We start from the raw sequence: 21,793 nt of genomic DNA on the forward strand, positions 1-21,793 counted from the left end.
TGTGGGCGTTTTGGTGATTAATGTCATTGATCCTATCCAGCTAATAGAACTGATGTTATTTAGTTGCTGCAAAGGATAATGCAGCTGTAAAATAACTGAAATGTAGGTAAAAACCCTACACACACACACACACGCACACATACAGAGGTGATGCTTAGATTTTGGCTGGACTGCAATTTATTTTAAGATCTTTTTAATGACTTAGAGAACATGCTTGTTGTGATGGTTGTTAAGCAAAGAATAATAATCAAAAAGTCAAAAATCTATGCAATTTTAGTTGACCAGGACTGCCTTCAATGTAACAATAACACATATTTATAGGCTAATTTTAGTCTAGACTATAATGTGTGTCTGTTCAGTTGAATGGGATTTTGTCACAATTGTGCAGTCCTGTTCTGTAGAATATATTTAAGTGCTTTATTGACGGTATGTGTTTAAGTGCAGCACAAAGCAGCAGCTCTGGGATAAGCAAGTCGGCTGGATTTTGTTTTAATGAATGAAAACAGCGGCTGTGGTTGTAATCTCTTGCTCGAAAGCTGACATGTATTTTCTTGTTTTGATTTGCATCACGTTGTAACACAGCTTGTCTGAAGAATCATACACCCCATTTGGGTTTACACTTGTGCAGTCAGCTGTAAGCCAATAGAGTGTATTATAGGCAGCACCGTGCTTTACATTCCGAGGCGGTTTACGAATATGACACTTCACTTATCACAAGATCACAAGATCACGTGAAGATGAACATAATGCTAGTAAAGACGTTAGAGTTTAAGAGGGCTTTAAGAACATACTGGTGCGATGTTGGCTGGCTTGCAGTGATCAGTCACAAAATCACACTATTGTGGCTACAGCTTAGTGGTTGGTAATGACTCTGGATGAATTTGCGGTCTTTTTCTCAAATTAGAAATGCATTGTTTAACCCAATTGCTAGTCAAGAGGCAAATAAATCTCATTAGACCATGCTTAGGGATGTTGTGTATGCATGACTTTGGCATATACTGATTGGGTGTTGTGTTTATGTTAATGGTATAGGAATACAGGTTTTGATTTCAAAGTATGAAAGATTATATATGACGTCAATATACAGTGGAAAAAAATGTTTTATGTGGTGTCTACTTAAATTTTATTTCCATCAAAGTGGCATCCAGCAAAAATGACATTTTATTTTTAGTACATTATCAAAAAGTGTGCTAGATCATTTGCATGCAGAAATATGTGGTTAGGTTCGATTGCTTGTCTTTTAGACCTGGCCTTTCTGGACTATGCACCCATTCATTTGGCATACTGTATTAAAGAGGGGACATCCAATCGAATTTCCCCTCAACTGATTATTCTGACAGCCTCTCATCTTCCACTTGTGATGACAGATTAAGTGAGACACCTGTTCACACATTGAATGAAAGCCATCATACCCGTCATTGGCGGTAATGCTGTTGCTTATTGCTTTGCTCCCTGATTGTTTGCTGCTTGAATCCAGCTGTTTGCTTGTGTGTCTCATTTTACACCCAAATGCTATGGCTAATGGAAGGCTGTCTCAGTCTCAACTCGAAGGAAACCACAATGCTGGAATTTGGATCATGCTTTACATAAACACATCCATGCATAATATAACGGAACTGGGTGGCCTGACACCCAAGAAATGAATTTTTTTTTTTCATGAGAAAATATGGTCTAGTTTTCATTCTTGGTAATATATATATTTATATATGATTTTGTCAGCTAGCATTGTGAATAATTGTATAGAGAAAGAAATACGTAGTAATTGATGTAAGAATTAAAATAATGTTATGAAAGTTGACAGAATCTGCCTCAGTGCTGCATGGTGGATTTCAGATTGGAGTTGAACAATAAGGCATGTGTACTGTAGCTGTGCAGTGGAACACTGGAAGTGGGTGACATATTCAATGAATAAAGCATGTCATACCATCCCACTAGTTCCTATTTTTTTTATCTTCCCAGAATAGGCTTCAAAGGGACTTCCTCTGGTCTTTTTCTTGGTCTTTTTTGAGACAACGGTTTTGACAAGGTTAAGATGCACGTTATACCCACTCTGTTTACTTCAACCCACAAAAGACTTAATTAGCTGATTAGCAGAAACCAAAATGTGCATGATGGTAGGTACAACCAGGGTTAGGAACTTGTAGGGTTGTAGACTTTGATATTCCTTTTTTGGTTATTTTAGAGTATGCTTGCAACTGAGTAACTAGTTTTTAATGCCCTGTATGTTTCCCGAGGCACACCTTCAGTCTTATACAGATATCATGCAAACCTTCTGCCAATATTCTTCTTTTTCTCCACTTCATACCTGCGTCTGTGGATGTATACTATAAAGCATTCTGGTGCCACACGCCAATAAAGTTGTACAAATCCTTCAGTAGTATGAACTGGCTGACCTGTAGAAACTGAGCAGATAGTGATTTCTCTTTAGTTTGCTGCTACTGAACACATTACCAGGAGTACAAATCCTTCAGGAGAATGAACTGGATTGAATGTGTTGTGTTTACTTTTGTGTTACGAAAGGACAAGCTGAGTTCATATGTACCTAATCCAACAGGTCATTGCTCCTCCAGACCTCCAGCTGTTTTACCAGTTGCCTGTGTGTGCTTGAGTGTCACCCCAGACATCCTTTTAATCCAGCTGGTGTTGACTCCTCAGTCCCAGCTGTGCTCTTTAAGGGATGGAACGGATGCCCAAACAGGATGGCAATGGAGGAAAGAGGAAATCAACCTGTAGCTTCCTGCTCTGACATTTCCTCACTCAGGAAGTACCAGTGCAGGATTTTGGGTTTATAAATAACTTAATCTAATCAGCTTTTCATACATTGAATTAAAGCTGCAGTGGCCATTATTGTTGTTAGAATTGCTTTGTTTTGAATCCAGCTGTGTGTTATTGTGCTTTTACTTACTGAATTAATTACAATTCAAAGGATAATTTGCAACTTCCAGGTCAACTGTGGCCCAGCAAATGTGCCAAACTGTGGCTTTAAATAGTATTTACTATATTGCAATGCATTTTTTTTCTGTAGTGATTCAATGCACATTTCCAAGCAGAGGTTTTTTCTTTGTTGCCACATCACACATATGTACATATTGTAAGGCATTTAACTCAGAATTGAAGGCACTAATCATCATTGGAAGGTTTTTTATTCTTTCAAATTGTAGTTATTTAAGCACTTATAACTACATTGATTGGTTTGCTATTAGCACAAACCCAATAAACTCAAGTCCTATACATTATTTCAAAATCAGATTTTCATTGATGTTTACATGGTGCTCCGAGACTGAATCAGTTCACTTCTTCTAACACAAGTAACACCTTTTTTCTCACCAATTATAATCTGCATGCTTTCTCAAACATGAAACTCTAACGGGACTCCCGGGTAAAATGTGAATAGCAGGTTTATTTGATTAAACTCACTATTGCTATTAGATCTTATCGTTTTCATAGCACGAACACATTCACATGGACTTAATTAAATAAACAGCTGAAAAATAGTACAAAATAGTAATTTAACAATGATAAAAATATACAATATAGTAAGTATTCTGTATAAGAGAGGTTTGTTTAACACATATTAGATAGCGTTTATTATATCAGCACATTGTAATGGACAGTTTTCCACCACAGTAAAGTCTTCAGTCTTATCATGAGTATACACTTTTTGGTATCATTGTAACAAGACAAAGAAAATAGATGTTGGAGACTGTGTATATTCTGTAATTATGATAGGATAATGGGTTTTATAGGATGTCCCATATAGGATAATGGGTACTAACATTCAAAACAATGTTTTATAGCTATATGTAATGTTTTGAATGTTTTTTTAGTTAAAATTGCTAATTGCTGGCAAATTGATGTGGTATAAAAGAAATAAAACACTTCAGAAGATGCTGGAAAATAATTCACGTCAGGGAGAACTGCTCTCTTTCTCATCCCACCACTCAGTTTCCAGATTGTATTGATGCATTATTTTACTATAACAATCTGTTCTGTTGTTTTATCCTCCACTCAAAGGTGCAAGCTGGCGCGGTGTAAGAAATCTGCATAGTTAATGTGCCTCAACTGCAGCTTCCAGGTTGCCAAGGTTTATTAGCAACCAAACTCTGACACTAATGTATATGTGCTGTAATGTATATGTGACAAATGATAATAATAATACTTTTAATATATTGTATTTCCATTCATGTCTTGGCTGTTTCAGGATTGTTAAATTAGAGCCTCCTTTGGCTCACATATTTTCATGCCAGTGGGCATTAAGGCAGGATTTGTTCTACTATAATTACACATACACTGGGATGTAACTTTATTTAGCAAACTTAGCTACAAGGTTTTATCAGGTGTGTTAAAAACTTTCTCCTTCAAGCTTTCGTGAAGATTGCAATATAATCTCTACTAACATTTTGGTGGTCATTGAATTGAATGCGTGGCTTGTTATGAGCCTCAGTGTTGTTCTTTAAGTGTGAAGTAACACTCAGCAGGGGACTGATAAAGATGTCTGCAATATCTGGTTGCTTTGTCAGAGGGCTGGGAAGGTGTTAATTAAGCATTATATGCCTTTTGATATCACAGGGGAGGCAGCGTGGGAGATAAGTGGAAAAGGAGGACGGCCTCATTCATCTTTTAATATCCGAACTTCTCAGGTTAGGTTTGCAATTCGCTATGCGGGATCTCATCCAAAATAAGTCGCCTGTATGCCAGTGTCTGAATCGGATCTGCCTGGCAGTCTGCCACTGTACACACAGACACGCGCTGCATGGGCACACCTGTCTGTCCCTTCTCACCTTTTGCAGACGCACCGCAATCTTGGTGCCGTGTTTTGTCTATTATGAATGGCTCCGGGCTGCACACAGGGTCAAAGAGTCCATGCTCTGCAATTTGTAGTCATGAAATTAAAATATTTGTATATTTCTTTAGTTTTTCAGGTCATTGTGAACATAGAGCATTTTGGACTGGATGTATTTACTCATAGGAGTGGGCCCTGATTATTGGGTAATTGTGAACACAGCGGAATTTCTTTACGTCACCGGACAATTGCAGATGACAAAACTGGTGCAAAGGAGACAGCAGTAAATCGGGGTTCTCTGACCTATTGGCCTAGTCACTGAGAGCGCTCAGAGGAATTCCTTAAGTGTCCTGAGGGAATTTTCCCCCCCACGCTCTGAGGCCACAAGCCGCCTACGGAAGCTCAGACTTCAGCAGGCCACAGATAGGATGGGATTTTCCCGTTGCCTGTGTGTGTCTAAGCCCCAGTAATCATGGGTGAAACATGAACTGAGTGATGTTGAGTCCTCCAGCCTTGCTGGTGTTCAGCCTGAAAGAATCATAACCACCTCTGCCATTCTGAAGGAGGATCACAGACGTACCGGGTTATATGGTTATGGTATTCTTTAATTAATCCCCAAATTTGACTCGAGGGTCCTAAAGCCAGCGGAACATCTAACTAACTAAATAGAATGGTTTCTCTATTGTTGCTGCCAAGTGGGTACGGCATTGCAAGCTGATATGCTAATGCCCTTTCTTTGTTGACCTCCATTCTGATGCGTGAATGCATAGTGGAACTGTATTAGGGAGGGGTTAATTGATTAAATAGATCCCTATCTAACAGCTCACCTTTAGGGACCCATCCGAGCAGATCACGTGGCCACTTAGGCTAATTGCTGCAAATTGCAAATCAATCTGGTAATGGAAAGCAGTTACTACTCAGTAGGATGGGATAGAAATTGAAGGGGAATTAAGCGATGTTATTATTAATGATTCATAGATCACTTTGTTTCCCTTAGATGCATGTCCTCTCTCCTAACTCTCGGCTTTTAGGTAAATCTCAGAAATAAATTTGCGTTGTTATTATTATTTGGACATTATCACAGTTTGTGTGTGTGTCCCTGAATGGTTAGCTCAGGATTTGTTTCCCTCCCCTACACCCCCTGCAGTGGGTGACCCCTGGGTTCTCATGTTGCTCCTCAACGAGTCCAATCTCTCTTCCATGGAGAGAAGGCCAAACGCCTTCCAGATGGCTCCTCCAATCTGCTCTCAGATCTTATCCCTGCCACATGTCCATGCAGAGAACTCCTTTCTACTGGTGCTGACATCAGCTTGCTTGTTTGCGTGAATCGTGCCGGTATTTACAGCTAGTCGTGATGGAAGTTTCTGAGGGCGTCGCGGTCGTTTGGGTTCATTAGTCTACATAGTGCAGTAGATTGTTCAGGTATACAACTCAGCTTCAACACAAATTGGAGGTTTAAATGGTAGCAGTGCAAACACGAATTGAAAAGGTAATACGAACCAGAATCCAGGCCTTATTTAAAAAAAACTAATTCGTATAATTGTCTTGTTTCCTTGTGCAGTTTCTAAATTGCACCACTTTTTAAGGAGGAACCTTCGGAAATGCTTGTATATGGGCAAATGATAATGACGATTGTGATGTGACACGTGTGTTAAAACACACTGGTCTGATATGATTAAATTAGCGACCTGCATTACTTAAATTTTCTCGGTCCGAATGAGTCAGCTGTCATCACAAGACAAAACTATACAAGTGACAAATGAGACATTGATAAGCTTGCGTATCTCGCACCTTTAACAGAGGCACTTGTTTTCATTTTTTTGCAAGCAGCTCCGCAAGAAGCCCCAAAAAGCGGAAGTGAGAGACAAGAGGCCGAGCTCAAAGAAGACTTTGTATGTGCAGGCATAGCTGAAGGCAACTGAACGGGTGGTGGGGTAGGGGGGTGGGTGGTGGGGGGTAGTGTAGACAGTGAATCAGAGTGATGGGGAGAAAGGGCCGAGCTCAGCTCCCCTCTTTCATCCCTCCAGTTTTCCTGCCACTGGGCCTTTTGTCTCAGTCCGCTGGGCCTCAGCCACAAAGAGAGGATTTTCCCCTCTCCCCCCCCCCCTCGCTCGTTTTTATTTATTCGATTTCACGCCATGCCGGCCAAAACGGCCCCTTCCCCATGTCCAAAATGGCTCTGGACTCTTTTGCATTGAGGCACATTCTCACAGAGAGCCATGAAAGGGCCTTTTCCATGATGCTGGCCCTGTTTTCATCTGTGCATTCGGTGGGAACAGGAATCTCAGGTTTAGGCACTTTTGGGTGTTTCTCACGTTGTGGGAAACAGATTGGTCCTCACAGGGACTTTACTTGTACACAGGAGTGGAAAAGTGGTGACAGTGGGATATAACTTTGTCCAACATTTTGTTCTAAAACATCTCTTCTGTTTAGAATGCTCAGCACCACTCAAGAGCCCTGAGGGGAAAGACTGGGAATGCTTGACTCTGAAATTCATTCAGAATTTTATTCTATCGTATTATCGAGCCTGCTTTCAGTTACAAAATGCCATCAGGTAAATAATATGCAGCAGTGTTTTAAACTGCAAAAACGTTAAATGAATTACAAGGTTTTAAGTGAATCAGACTGAGCAAGTCTGGATCCAATGAGATTGTTTTTGTGGAACATATCCAAATTGCATAGAACAAATATACACGAAAAATGCAGGATGGCAAAAGAAATGCATCTTGCTGTCACTTGTTGCATTCCTGTTGCAGAATGTTCAATATCGAGAAGTTGTTTACTGGGCACTGCCCCACATTTTTAGGACACCTCTCTGAGTTCCCTGCATTGTTGTGAATTTAATGGGCTCTTGCATTGTTCCTTTTATTTCCCAATGTCTGTTAAGCATGTCTGATGACTTCATTGTTTATTCGTATTATAATGGTTTTATGATTGTGTGTAAGTGTAAAACTTCCTTGATACAATCTGTTATTTTAGTTTAGTATATAATTGTGCAGTAAATAATAAGCACTTGCAAACATATATGGATTATTCACTTTAGATTTTCATCCGATATCCCTATTTGTACAGCACTGGAGCTCAGTGCTTTTGTGAAGATTGTGAAACCAAATCCTTCGAGTTTAGAAACTAATTTAAATCAGTCCAGGCCATGTTTTTTTCAACAGTACCCAACTGTCCTGTGAACTCATGCCCACTGTAGACTCAGATTTCTTCTCTGGCTGACAGGAAGGGAACCTCATGTGGTCTTCTGATATTATAGCCTATCCATCTAATGGTTCAGAGTGTCTGAGATGCTTTTCTGCTTTTGGCACATTTATAAAGTGGTTCCCATAGACTTGTGATAAACTCGAACGAGTCTGGCTTTTCTTTTAGGATCTCTTTCCTGCCCAGAGACCTGCTGCTGAAGGTTTTTTGTTTTTCTGCACCATTCTCTACACATTCTAGAGACTGTCATGTGTGAAAATCCCTCAAGATCCACAGTTGTTGAAATGCTCAAACATGTCTGTCTGACACAAAAAATCACTATACCAAGGTCAAAGTCACAGAGGGAAAATTTTCACCTCGTTCCAATTTTGAATATCGTCAACTCTGTCTGCAGGCTTTGCAGACCAAGGGAATGCATAATCGCACGCATGAACGGGTGTGTTTCTAATAAAATGGCTGGAGAGTTTATGCTCGGTATTTATTTTTTTATTAGTCCTTGTAGATCAAGATTATGGTTTGGGCTCCTTAGATATGATTTGATCTGAGAGGGTTGAGTCAGAGCTTCATAACAAAGGTGCCATTGCTAACAAAACCGATCAATGCACACCACTTTGCCTGACAGTGCAGTCTCTTTAAACGTCTCACTTCTGTTTTTCCATATTATCGTCAGGGATCACGTGTTGAGGTTTTTAGCAGGACAAAATGTTCAGAAGCATTTTACACTTCTGCAATTTTATGTTCCAGTTGTTTGTCAGTTTTATGTGCTGATCTATGTTCATACACTCACTGCATTTCTGTAGGTTTGTGGGCTAAACAGTCTCATGTTTATTAGTATTGCTCGATTTTTCTGTATTTTCATATATATGTATATTTATATGATTTAACGAAGCGTGTTTTTTTTTTTTTTTGCCGGACTTTCGCAAACTGGGTCATGGCCTTTACATCCCATGTGATTGCAAAAGTCAGACTTATCCATGGTTTCTTAATGAACAATTCTTCTCTTCACAACTGCAAACAGTAGAAAGTGTTTAGAGGTAGTTGTGGTCGATGGTTATGGCCCCTTAGGGGAAACTCGTATTAGGAAATGAATGCTTATTATTCTGAGCTGTTGAGTAGTTGTGTATTTTGTGTAAAACAAACAAAAAAACCCCAGGAAAATACTCTTTTTTTCCCCAATTCAAAGTGATAAAAAAAAGGTGCTTTAAAGCAATAGACAAATAACTTTCCCCTTAGGGCCACACGAAGATGAAAAGAAAAAGCTCCATCAATCAAAATGTCCTTTAGGAAACAAAAAAGGTACTTCTACAGCCTTGTTCATATTGATGTCTCATAATTTGGGGTCTCATATGAATCTGTCATGTCCAGTGTGTTTTTATGGACTTTGTGCACGCATCTGGAAAGGATTACACTGTGAAGTGTATTTCACCTTCAATAAAATGACCTATGGAAATAACCACAGGTGATGTGTCCAAATTGACACCATTTATACAGATCACTTTAGACCACCATATCCTGTGGGGAAAAGTTTTACATTTATTTATTTTATAATTTTAGTTTTATTTGTCCTCACATCCACCAAAATAAAACAAAGAGTTTAAAATGCAGAATTATGGATGACATTTAAAGGGTCTTTCAGAGAAGCAGCATTTCTAGGGGTTTTGGGTAAGTTCATAGCACAAACAAAACCAGCATACTTGTTATAGTTACCTGACCGACTAATACTTGTGTGTAGCTTGCTCAGACACCAGTTCTATAACAACAGTTTGCATGGAAATGAGTTGTGTCTAATATGCAAGTTATTTTAAGTGTGACATTGTACTAATAATTCCATTTCTGTGTTTTTTACACTCTCACCTATCTAGCTGCGATCGTCATCAGTCATAATTAAAATAGACGTCCTTTGGCAGCAGACTTGATAGACACGTCTGGATATCTCGTTCCATCTGAATGGCATTGTATTCGTTTTTTTTCACAACCGTTAACCATTTCGGGAAAAAAAATAGATGTATTGGCTTAAACAAAGGATCTCTTTTATTATTTCTGCATTGACCGACATTTGATGATGATCTATATTACATTCATACTACAGCAACTCTGACTTTTTAATCGTAAAACAGACCAAAAAATTGAGATTTTGTTTTGTCCATTTTAATTTGTAACTTAACAGTATTATAAGCAATACGTTCCATTTGTAACCTGATGTTAAACCCAACAAGTTAATCCGAGTGCAAAAGTATCAGTGTTTGTGTTGTGCGAGAAACAGAGTTGCTCGTGAAGTACTTTTCACACGTTTTGTTATTCAGCTGTTGCTTACTGAGCATAAAACTCGCCGCTAGGACAGCCAAAGCATGGCTAGTGCGCTGATAGCAGAAGGTCACGGCAGCAGGCCCTTGACCCCGAGTTTTCTTGGATGGAGGTGCTGTCTAGGAGAGCATATGGCCAGTCTGGGTGTCTTTACCTCGCTGTGTCTGACCATGCTTGCCTGAGCAGCTCACTTCAAACGAAAAGGCTTGTCACCCATGTCTAACCTTCTGCCACCCTCTACATTTGGAGCAGGACAGGGACATGGGGATACGCTCAGCGAGCTTTTTCCTCGCAACATATGGCCATCAGTCTGATTTCATTAACTTTGTTGTGAAAGTTGTGGGGTCATTATCTGAACCCACATAAACACTGATTTATGGACTAGTATATATATGTATATATATATATATATATATATATATATATATATATATATATATATATATATATATATATATATATATATATATATATATAGCCAAAGTCAAAAGTGGCAATTTAATAACTGAGTCAGTCAGAACAAATCCTGTCACATAAGTACATTGGTACATAAATTAGTCAAAAAGGATTCTAGGTGTTGATGAAATTGCACTTTGAAAAATGTCGATCGAGATGCTGATGCATTGTGAGACTGAAGTTCTAAAGCTGCAGGAGCATGTATTTGCAAATGAGGCCTGATCTGGTGTGCTGAAAGCATCTGACTGCACGATGCCTCTTCACACTGAGCCGCTTCCTGTCCGAGGACATCCTTCCTCTTTTTGTTTTTGTCAGAACCAGAACTCTCACTAGTTTGCTTTACCATTATTTTTGTGAACTTTCTGCTTGAGAGACAATTACTGTAACTTGTGATGTACGTCTTCAGAGAAAAAGAAACACATGCGCAGCGATTTTACATGCTCGGCTCTGGCCTTTTTTTTTTTTGCTCGGATGTCCCTGCTGGAAAGTACAAACAAAAGAAACCGATTAGCAATGTCATTTTCAGTGCTTAATGTGTTTGTGTACATCATTAAATCATTAACATCTATTAAATCCAAGAAACTATTTTAGAATCATACTGTAATTTGGATGATGTCTTAATGGTTGCTATTGGTGTCCTGTAGATACTAACATTTGATCTAGAAGTTGCCAAAGGTGTTCAGTTGGTCCTTAATGCTATCAACTAGTCATAACAATAATACAAAGTACCAATATTTTAAGATGCAATTTTTTTAAATTACAAATAGGGACCATTAGTTACTATTAAAAACCAATGCAATTGCCATCATAACCATTTAAGATTCTATAATGGTTTCTGTTGTTTTTTAAAAAAACTAAAGAAACGGATATTAAAATATTTGTGTTCAGGTTAAGCATAGAAAATAGCATGGTTTAAGTGAGGGTTTTTTTTTCTAATTTTAAGGGAAACAAATAGTTTGCCAAATCGAATTCATTTAATCAAGCTGCATGTTCTCTCAGCTAATTGAGTTGTCGAAGTATTTGTTTATTCGAACAGGACAGGCTAGTGCATGTTAGCATGCTAATGAAAGCTTTGACAGCATCGTGTGAGAATGGCCATTTAGCAGCACTACTTCAGTGTCTGATCCTGTGAGAAAGTGTGAAAGTGACACAGAATGGCGTGTGAGTGTTGGCACCGAGCGTTTTCTGTGAGCGTGGAGCCTGTGCTTCTCCTCCTAGACATTACCACTGACAATAGAGGTCTAATTACACCTTTGACATTCCCCTGTGACACAGAGACTAAACCCAGCGTGCATCCTTTATTTCACCATTCAGATCGTTTTTGCGATTGTTCACGTGCACGATATGCTGACGTGCAGCTGCAGCGAGATTACGTATGGTAAGTGTGGTTTGCAGTGAATGGCTGTTATCCAGCTCTGTTGTTTTTCATCAGTTTCAACAGCATACATGTTTTTCATGCAGTATGATTCTTTTACATGATTAGACGCTTAGCCTATGCTAACCTCAGAGTGCGAGGCCTGGTGTCTTGTGCCACTTTCTTTTTGCAGAAATGTCACTTGAGGTTGCGAGCTGGCCAGATGCTTGGTGTTTTGTTCTTATTTTGTTTGCCTGACTGTGCAGTCTAAAGGCTGGTACATTTTATTAAATAGACTTTTTTAAATGCCTAAGAAATATCTAAAAATGCACTATAAACACATTTATTGAAGGATTTATACTCTGAAATCCTCGTTCCCAGAAATCCTAGCAAATTACTAGCATTTTAATGATTAGGTGTCATTAGGTTAATTATTAGTCAGCCAGATAATTAACTTGTTAACTAGTAAAGTGCTAGCAAATTGGTTCATATTTGTCACAGGTTTAAACAATACATATTGGCAAAATTCCCAGTGATTTATTGTTCAGTAGCCAAACCTGTCCCATAGCAGGCAACATTTGGCTCATCAGTAACTTAGCTGTCTAGCTAGTTTATTACCATTTAGCTAGTCGGCTAAGAAATTGCTAGTAATATAGTCCATGTTTTTGGATAGGTTGCAATGATCTATATAGATTGATTTTTCTAAAGTATAACCTGTCAGAAACCATAACAAGTGAGCACTTTGTTCATGATTAATTTGATTAGCCAGCAGCTAGCCTGCAGATAAGTAAAAGTGAACCATATCAATCATAATGTTATCAGCTTAGCTGGCTGGCTAGCCTACTTCTCATAAGCAAACAAGCATTTGTCACAGAAAGATAAAGATTTCAGGATCTGAGCTATGATTTAAGCCTATTTTGTCATTACAAGCTTACTAGTTTAGCAATGTGGGTTCTGCCGCAAAATAATTTCTAGGTGTTAGGTGCAGGTTCAAGCAGTCAGACTGAGCTAAGCAATTCTCCCGGATTTATAATACAGTATATATTCTGAGTCAGCCACCCAATTCGTGTAGACCATTTATTAAAAAAAAAAAAAAGTGTTTCTGAAGAAAGTGTCTACCTGCAGTCTGTATCAGCTAGTCACATGCTAATGTCTGCACTATTTAGCACTTTAGAGGGATCTATTCAGCAATTAACAGCCACAAGGGTGGAACATTCAGTCACAAAATGACTTGTAGGTATAAATTTCACACTGCTTTGCCTCTTTTTGTCACCGCTTCTCTCTGTCTCTTGTCTTTGCTCTGTGTGTGTGTGTGTGTGTGTGTGTGTGTGTGTGTGTGTGTAACTAGCTCCTCTGTTCCTAGGAGTCTGCACTGTCTGTGCTCAGCCATCTCCAGTACAAAGGTGAAAGGCAGTGCAAGCTACTGCATCCCCTCATCCCCATCCAACTGCTCTATAGTGTGTAGTTTAGAAGAAATCATGTCCACACAAATAACAGTACTAGTTTATTGTGTGTGTTAGGGTGTAAAATATCTTTTCAGGCATGGTGTCATTTCCTTCCTAAAAACTAAGACCCATCCACTCAGTGACTCCAGAGGCTGATGTTTGGTTAAGGTCACCAACACTGCCATTGTCAACAATTTTTTTTCTATAGTTCACTGAGAAAACAGATTGCCTGAGACATATGGACACTTGCATGTTTTTTTTCTTGTCACGATTGCCTCGGGCTCTCATCCGGCGGGTAATGCGATCCTTTTGATCACCAGCTGCAGATGAAAAGACTCAGTACTCGTGCACTGATTGAACTACACCATCTTTCTGCTCTACGATAACTTGCACCAATAAGCACTGGTTTACCGGCTAATGCAGACCAGTTTATGGATCCAGCACCAGAAAGAGAGAGAGAGAGAGAGAGAGAGAGAGAGAGAGAATACTTGAATCAATATCAGTAAATGTGGTACTTGTATAAAAGTATAAGCCAAGTCAACAAATCTAAATGATCCTGAAAAGACTTTACAGTAACACAAAAGATTTTATAAGTAGGAAATAAAGCAATACCGGGCACAGTTATAACAGGGTGTTGTTAAATGTATTCCTCTGTTTTTTTATTTATTAAAAGATAGCCTGATGTACTTAATGTTGTAGAAAGTCAGGAAAGAATAGAGCCTGGTATCACTTATGTAATTGCAGCAAACTTGGTTATAAAAATAATACACACATTTTATTCCATATATGTTCAGTGAATGTACAAGAATCAAGATGTGAATAAGCTGTGACTATAAACCTGAACTAGATGCTACTGTCCGAATTAGAATTCAGCAGCACTCTGGTAATAAAGCAATTAATAAATGGGAGTGGGAGTGGTGTTGGGGGAATTTATGAAGACATCACAATATACAATATGTCTAGAAAGGTCCATAAAAATTTGGACAGTGACAGTTTTTAAAGTGGTGCAATCATAGACTTATATAGTCTATTGTCTGTATAGTCTTGTCTATAAACTAAATGTACAGTGTTATTATTTGTCTGTACTTTTGAGTCACCAACAGCTGAAACCAAATTTCTTGTGTGAGTCAACACACTTGTCTAATAAACCTGATTCTGATTCTGAAATGTCAAAAATTGCATCACTGTTCAAATACTTATGCACCAAACTGCATCTGAATAGCTACTGCTAAGTGTTGCTAAGTAAACCAATAAAATAGTAATAGGCACCAGGTGTTTAGCATCGATCACTTTAACATGTTTTCTTTTTAATATTATATAAATACAGACTTTTCTTCTTTCAGAAAAGCTTTTTTTTTTATTCAAATTACCTCTATTTGATGTTATTTACATTAAGCAGTATGCACACATGCTTTGACAAGGTTTCACGTCACAAAGAAGTTGCACGTCCCTGGCTGACATTTAATACGGCATAACAACGGGTGTGACCGCTTCGATTGAGCCGTGAGGGAACAGATGAATTTTAAATCTCCTGTAATCTCTGCGTTACCTGGCCTCTACCACTACTTACCTCACTCTCGGTCTCCCTGAGGAACGGCAACCGTTGCCATGGAAGCAAGGCAGAACCATGGCAGATATGTTTATTTACCTGTCTTTTTTGACGTCAGCGCGGCGAGCGCTGAAGACGTTGAAGACTAAAGTCTTCTCTGTATGGGAACAGAACATACACGCAGTGCACATACAGTCGATCTTCCATCTTATGAAATATGCCTGCTGTTCCATTTACTAGAGATTAATCATATTGACACTTGACACTTGCCACTCTTCAAAGGGCACCTGCCAGTCATAAAGCTGAGGGAAGATAAAATGAAGACATATCCGCTGTGTAAAAAAGAGAATGAGATGCAGCTCAACAAAACACAACAATCAATAAAAGACTGGGTGATGTGATACGACTCAGCCTTTAACAGAATTAATTCCCCTTTATTTATCAATTATTTTTAATGATTTATGAATGACACTGTTTTTATTCATTCAAAGTTCTAATAATACACATTGTTTTAGCTATAAACAAGTGTTTCCTTGTATAATTCACAGTCTAATGGTCTTATACATGCACATTAGGCTTTCGTGAGGTCACAGGTTGGATGTCTGTCTAGTGCCCGCCACCACCCTTTCCTCTCGCTATGGGCTTTACGGATGCTCAGCTTCCTGGCTTTCGGCCCTGTGCCTTTTTTGCCCACCTCACACATGAATGATCAGTCAGGATGAGTTTGGATCTGCCATATGGGAAATTTCATTAGTGTACGCCTGAAGGACGGATCCCCTTCACCCTGCCAGAGGCTGGTCAGAAAACAGCATATAGTGCTGTCACCAGTGTAACGTCAGAGTAAATCTTAATGGGGTATCAGTTATACACATCAAGTTATTTTACTTTGGGGAGCTGAGATCTATGTTTAGTTCAGAGCAAGTATATTTACTGCTTTATTTTTGGAGTGAGGGCCTGTCACAGGCATGATTTTATTATGAAGGGTGTAATGATGAACTGTATTTATACACACACACACAGTCTTTGATATAGAGCAGTATGATCAAGTATGATCACACAGTCTTTGATATAGAGCAGTATGATCAAATACTTAAAATGGATAATTAATGTGATTAAGGTTAAAACAGACCTTAAGAATTCTGTTTAAATTATAATAAAAAAAATCTAATAAATATATATTTAAGTAATATTTGTCATTTAACTTTTTTATTGATCAGGAGGTTGTTGTGGCTGGGATTTGAACCTTCAAATCCAAGGTCCACTAAGCTACACCTTGTGTGTTTTAGGCTTAAAATTGTGTTCACAATTCAACAAATAATTTAGCTTAATTGCATACATTTTTGTAATGATGCAAATTTATCTGCAAAAAGGACAATACATTAAATGTAGCAATATCAGAGAAATTTTTATTTGACAAGCTATTTCGTTTGTTGTGCCACGTTTTATTTTATTATTATTATTTTTAATGCAATATCTGACATATACTCTGTGGACAATGTGATCGCCTGACCATAATATTCATATGTGCCTTTTGAACATCTCATTTCACATTTAGTTACCATTTGCAGTTATAATTACCCCCTCCACTCTCCTAGTTAGATGTTCCACTAAAAATTAAGGTGTGTTTGTGGAGATTTGTGCTTATTTAGCCAAATAGCATTAGAAATGTTGAGTGCTGGTATAGGGTGATGAGCCCTGGGGTGCAGTCAGTATTCCAGTTCATCCCAAAGGTGTTCAGTCGGGTTGAGGTCAGAGCTCTTCCACACTAACCCATGCAAACCATGTCTTAATAGAAGTGGGTTTTGTGGGTCTTCTAGTAAAACTAATGGGACAAGTTAAAGCTACAGCGTCCGAAAGGCATCCTCTACAATTGCGTGCCTCCAACTTTGCGGTAATCCTTTTGGGGAGGAATCACATATGGATGGAAATGTCAGGTGTCCTAATACTTTTCTTCATATAGTATAGTATAGTATAGTATAGTAGGGTTTATATTCATGCTCTTTATCTGATATAATTTCTATAGTAACAGATCATTCATAGAAATGTATGTGATCCACATATATCAAGTTAACAATAAGCATATAAAAATAAATCTTAATATGAAAACCATCTGGACATCTCTATGGTGAGTCATTCTCTAAGGTTATTTTGAATATTTTATGAAAGAACACTTTATTCAGAGTCAGTGCTTTAAGGTAAAGCAGTAACTTTAAAAAGGTTCTGCTGCAGGTGAAGTTTTCACGATGTGCGGTTTCTGAATTTATGTGACAAGCTGCATTTTTATCTTATGATTAGCTTCCAGAGAGAGAAAAAATGGAAGGTTGGTTCAGTGATGCAACTACTGAGTAAGAACAGGATTGAACTTGTTCACAAATATTCCGCACTATTAAAACTGTATTCTGCTGTTTGATAAGAGGAATAAAACACTTCAGGGGTAAACGATTTTAGGTAGCCATCAGCTCAACATTTTTAATGATTTCCTATACTGATCTAGTTTTCGTTGACCGGCATATACTACTGATAAACCCCTTTACTGCTTCCTCCTGCCCATCCATCTGCTAGTTGTCATTATGGACATAGTATTTTTAAATTTATTGTAGAATAATACATAAGTAGCAAAAAAAAAATCTCCTAATGCTTGTATCAGCATTCAAGGTAGAAACACCAGGAGGTGGCTGTACATCTGCCGATATGCCTCGGCCCTTTAAATGTTCAAGCCAGAACGCTCAATACACCGAGCCGTGGATTTAAAACGCGCAAAAACACTAATAGCCAGTTTAAAGAAAGATAATTTGTGCCCCTAGAGTTGCAGCGCACATGCAGGGCGTCTGGGCCGCCATGTAAGTGGGAGACGAGGTCTGTCATTAAGGGCAGGGCTGAAAGGATTGGCACGACACGGGGCAGGGGAGCGGTACTCCTAAATGTGGCACGCGTCATGCTGTTGTGGCAAAGGGCAAAACTGGAGAATTTGAAACAGAGGCAGAATGTAATGGATCTGAATTTGAGAACAAAAACAGACCGGGACACAGCATACAGATGAGAGGCGAGAGACAGTCAGAACAGAAAGACAGAACAGCTCATGCTGACAATGACTGCACAGGAGACGGGAGCGTGTCAGGTAATTCAACAGAGGCAGGCTGGAGCGAATGTATACGGCACAGAAAGGGAGCCAGCTGCTGAGAATAGTTTTACAGAGCCATAATTAGAAGCAGGCTTTGAGTGGCAGAGTCGTTTTCTTTAGAGGAGACACCCACTTACCCACACAAAGCCCTGGATGTGGGAGCACTTAATATCACTTAGTTTCTCTTGCTGTGTATAATTTGACAGCAGTATGACAGGGACGTCACACACAGTATGAGTGAGTCAATCGTTTTTATAATTGATGCTAATATTGCCAGCATCCGTCTATTAATTTTTACCAGCAAACAGGTGCTGAATTATATTCTTCTAGCTGCAGATTCTTACCCGTAAACAGCACTCCTTTTTTGGAGAACTTGACCACCTCAGTGGTTCACAAAAGTTGACAAAGCAGCAAAGTGAGTCTGACCAGCTCTGAGTCAGAATTATGATTTGGGATGAGTGGATGAAAATAATTCATGCTGGCAACACATTGTTATTGGATTAGAACCTATGGATCTGTTGCCTTTCTTTTTGCTGGTTCTTTTGTTCTTCCGTTATTAAGTAATTGTTTTATCATGGTCAGGGTGGTCAACAATCTGGAGCCTGTTCTCAGAATACTTCCTGAATGGAACCTCAGTCCATTGTAGGACACCACGCAGGTGCTCATTTACGAGACTAAGCTTACCGAGTACACATGTTTTTTAACTATATTGGACCCTGATAAAAACCTATACAGTCACAGAGTATGCAACTTCACACAGACCTGAACTCAAGATTAAACAGAGGAACCACAGAGGAAACCACTATGCCACAGTGCTGCCATTTAATCTTATTTATTTATTTAAAGGGAAAAAAGGGGACATGGTACATAATTTGTCTGTGACTATATGTATTTATAGAACATTTGTACATTTCAACCAGTCAGTTTCTGTTCCCAAAACATGATGCAACCAAAACCACTAAGGAGCTGCAAAACATATTTGCTTTTCAGTCATAATCACAATATTGTATAATCACAATATTTGCCAAATACTGATATCACCGAAAAACCATGTTGTCTGCCAAACCTCTGCGGTTCCAGGCATTTTCACATGGTGCTTTTGGTTATGGGACTGATGTGATCTATAACTTTTTGTTTTTTTATTATTTATTTATCACACCTTCCCCATGACACATCATGTGTTAAGCAGTTGTTTAATTGATTGCCAGAATAAGTTTAAACAGTTTCATCATCCTGTTCCTGGAAAAATAACATCATTATAACCATGTGCTTTCTTTCTTTCTTTAGGCCTTTCTCCAAAGAATTAGACAGATGGGAGAAAATCAGCAGTCTCTGACACCGGAACAGGTTAAGGTATAAATGTGCATACACTAAATACCCCCACAATAAAGCGAGCAGTAAAGCTATGGAATGAGTCTTAGTCTTGCTATCAACCCTTTTACTGTTTTCTGCTACTGTCAGATCTTATTCTCCAACATTGAAGAGATCTTGGATGTACACAAGGAGTTTGTCTCTACACTGGAGGCCAGTCTGCAGCCTGAGCCCCAGCCTCATCACGCACTCGGTCACGCCTTTCTCCAGTTTGTGAGTCTCCTTCCAATGACTGCATATTTTATTTTCTAATGACATTCATCTAAAATTGGATTCAAGCATACTATGCTTTAGGGCTGTACAATATATATCGTCTATGTTAATATCATATTCTTTCCCTGCATGATTCAGTCAATTCAAATGCTTTTAGAATGATCACAAAGATTCAAGATACAGTATGGGCAACAATTAATTAAGGTCCATATAGCGTATGAGTCGATAAAGGGATTATGGGTGTGGGCTTCTACAATATTATGTCCATGTGAGACTTAACACATTATCATACACTGTATGGACAAAAGGAACCAGAATCCAGAGATTTCCAGCCATATGTGGATTTTCCCCAAATCTGTTGTGTGCAAATTTGAAGGCACACAAATTTATAGTATGTTTTTGGATGTGTAAGCATTAAATTATCCATTCAGTTCAGCATGACAATGCCCTGTGCACAAAGCCAGCTCTATGACGATGGGGTTTTCATGGGTGGAAAGCTCTGACATTAACCCTATTAAACACCTTTGGGATGAACTGGAATATTTACTGCACACCAGACCTCCTTAACCTACATCAGTGCCTAAATATACTAAAGCCCTTGGAGACACAATCTTCACAACCACACTCCAGTGAAACATCTTTTTAGAAGAATGGAGGTTATTATAACAGCAAACAGGGACCAAATGTGGAATAAGATGTTTAAAGAACACATACACATATTATGGTCAGGTGTCCACAAATACAGTTTGTCTGTTTTTGACAGTCTGTACGAAGTAAAGCAATTGAAGTTTTCTTCTCTTTTTTCTCTACATGAGGCTTATTAGTATGTGTCTGCCCTGCTGATGTAACCTGGGTATTAGAGGTATATTTTAGCCCACATAAAGCAAAGCATGAGTCACTGCATATTTCAGGAAGAGGAGGGGTTTAAACAGAAGCACTTCTTAAAAGAAATTTGCACACACCGAGCTTGAAATGAACTATCTAAAAATAACAAAGTGAGGGGGGAAAAGTTTGAATTTAGTGATTAACTGAAATACGTCACTTTGAATATTTACTTTCTTGTGATTTACTGGCTGCAGTGTGAATACCCTTAATATCACTGTTGTGCATTTTATTTATATAAGAATGTAAGATTTGTTTAAGAGCCAAGTGTGAGCTTTCAGATTAAGAATTCAATTTAAAAATGAAAGCAGACACTCTGGGGTTTGAATTCTCCTCTCAGAGTGGAAGGGTCGAAAAAAGGAGATTTTTAGTCTGACGCTTTGAATTTTCAGATTGACACCTCACATATATATATACACAGTGAGGAAAATAAGTATTTGAACACCCTGCTATTTTGCAAGTTCTCCCACTTAGAAATCATGGAGGGGTCTGAAATTGTCATCGTAGGTGCATGTCCACTGTGAGAGACATAATCTATAAAAAAAAATCCAGAAATCACAATGTATGATTTTTAAACTATTTATTTGTATAATACAGCTGCAAATAAGTATTTAAACACCTGTCTATCAGCTAGAATTATGACCCTCAAAGACCTGTTAGTCTGCCTTTAAAAATGTCCACCTCCACTACATTTATTATCCTAAATTAGATGCACCTGTTTGAGGTCGTTAGCTGCATAAAGACACCTGTCCACCCCATACAATCAGTAAGAATCCAACTACTAACATGGCCAAGACCAAAGAGCTGTCCAAAGACACTAGAGACAAAATTGTACACCTCCACAAGGCTGGAAATGGCTACGGGGAAATTGCCAAGCAGCTTGGTGAAAAAGGTCCACTGTTGGAGCAATCATTAGAAAATGGAAGAAGCTAAACATGACTGTCAATCTCCCTCGGACTGGGGCTCCATGCAAGATTTCACCTCGTGGGGTCTCAATGATCCTAAGGAAGGTGAGAAATCAGCCCAGAACTACACAGGAGGAGCTGGTCAATGACCTGAAAAGAGCTGGGACCACCGTTTCCAAGGCTACTGTTGGTAATACACTAAG

The 21,793-nt window shown here is 38.7% G+C and overlaps 1 protein-coding gene across 1 annotated transcript in view; it reads left to right on the plus strand.

Moving 5' to 3' along the window:
• Positions 1 to 21,793, plus strand: part of prex1 (phosphatidylinositol-3,4,5-trisphosphate-dependent Rac exchange factor 1) — an 84,459-nt gene that overhangs the window by 1,530 nt on the left and 61,136 nt on the right. Inside the window, exons 2-3 of the mRNA XM_083553860.1 lie at positions 19,507 to 19,572; positions 19,681 to 19,803. Coding sequence (XP_083409986.1) covers positions 19,507 to 19,572; positions 19,681 to 19,803 — 189 coding nt within the window. The remainder of the gene's footprint in view (positions 1 to 19,506; positions 19,573 to 19,680; positions 19,804 to 21,793) is intronic.

Source organism: Silurus aristotelis (assembly GCF_946808225.1).
Source record: "Silurus aristotelis genome assembly, chromosome: 11".
NCBI lineage: Eukaryota > Metazoa > Chordata > Actinopteri > Siluriformes > Siluridae > Silurus > Silurus aristotelis.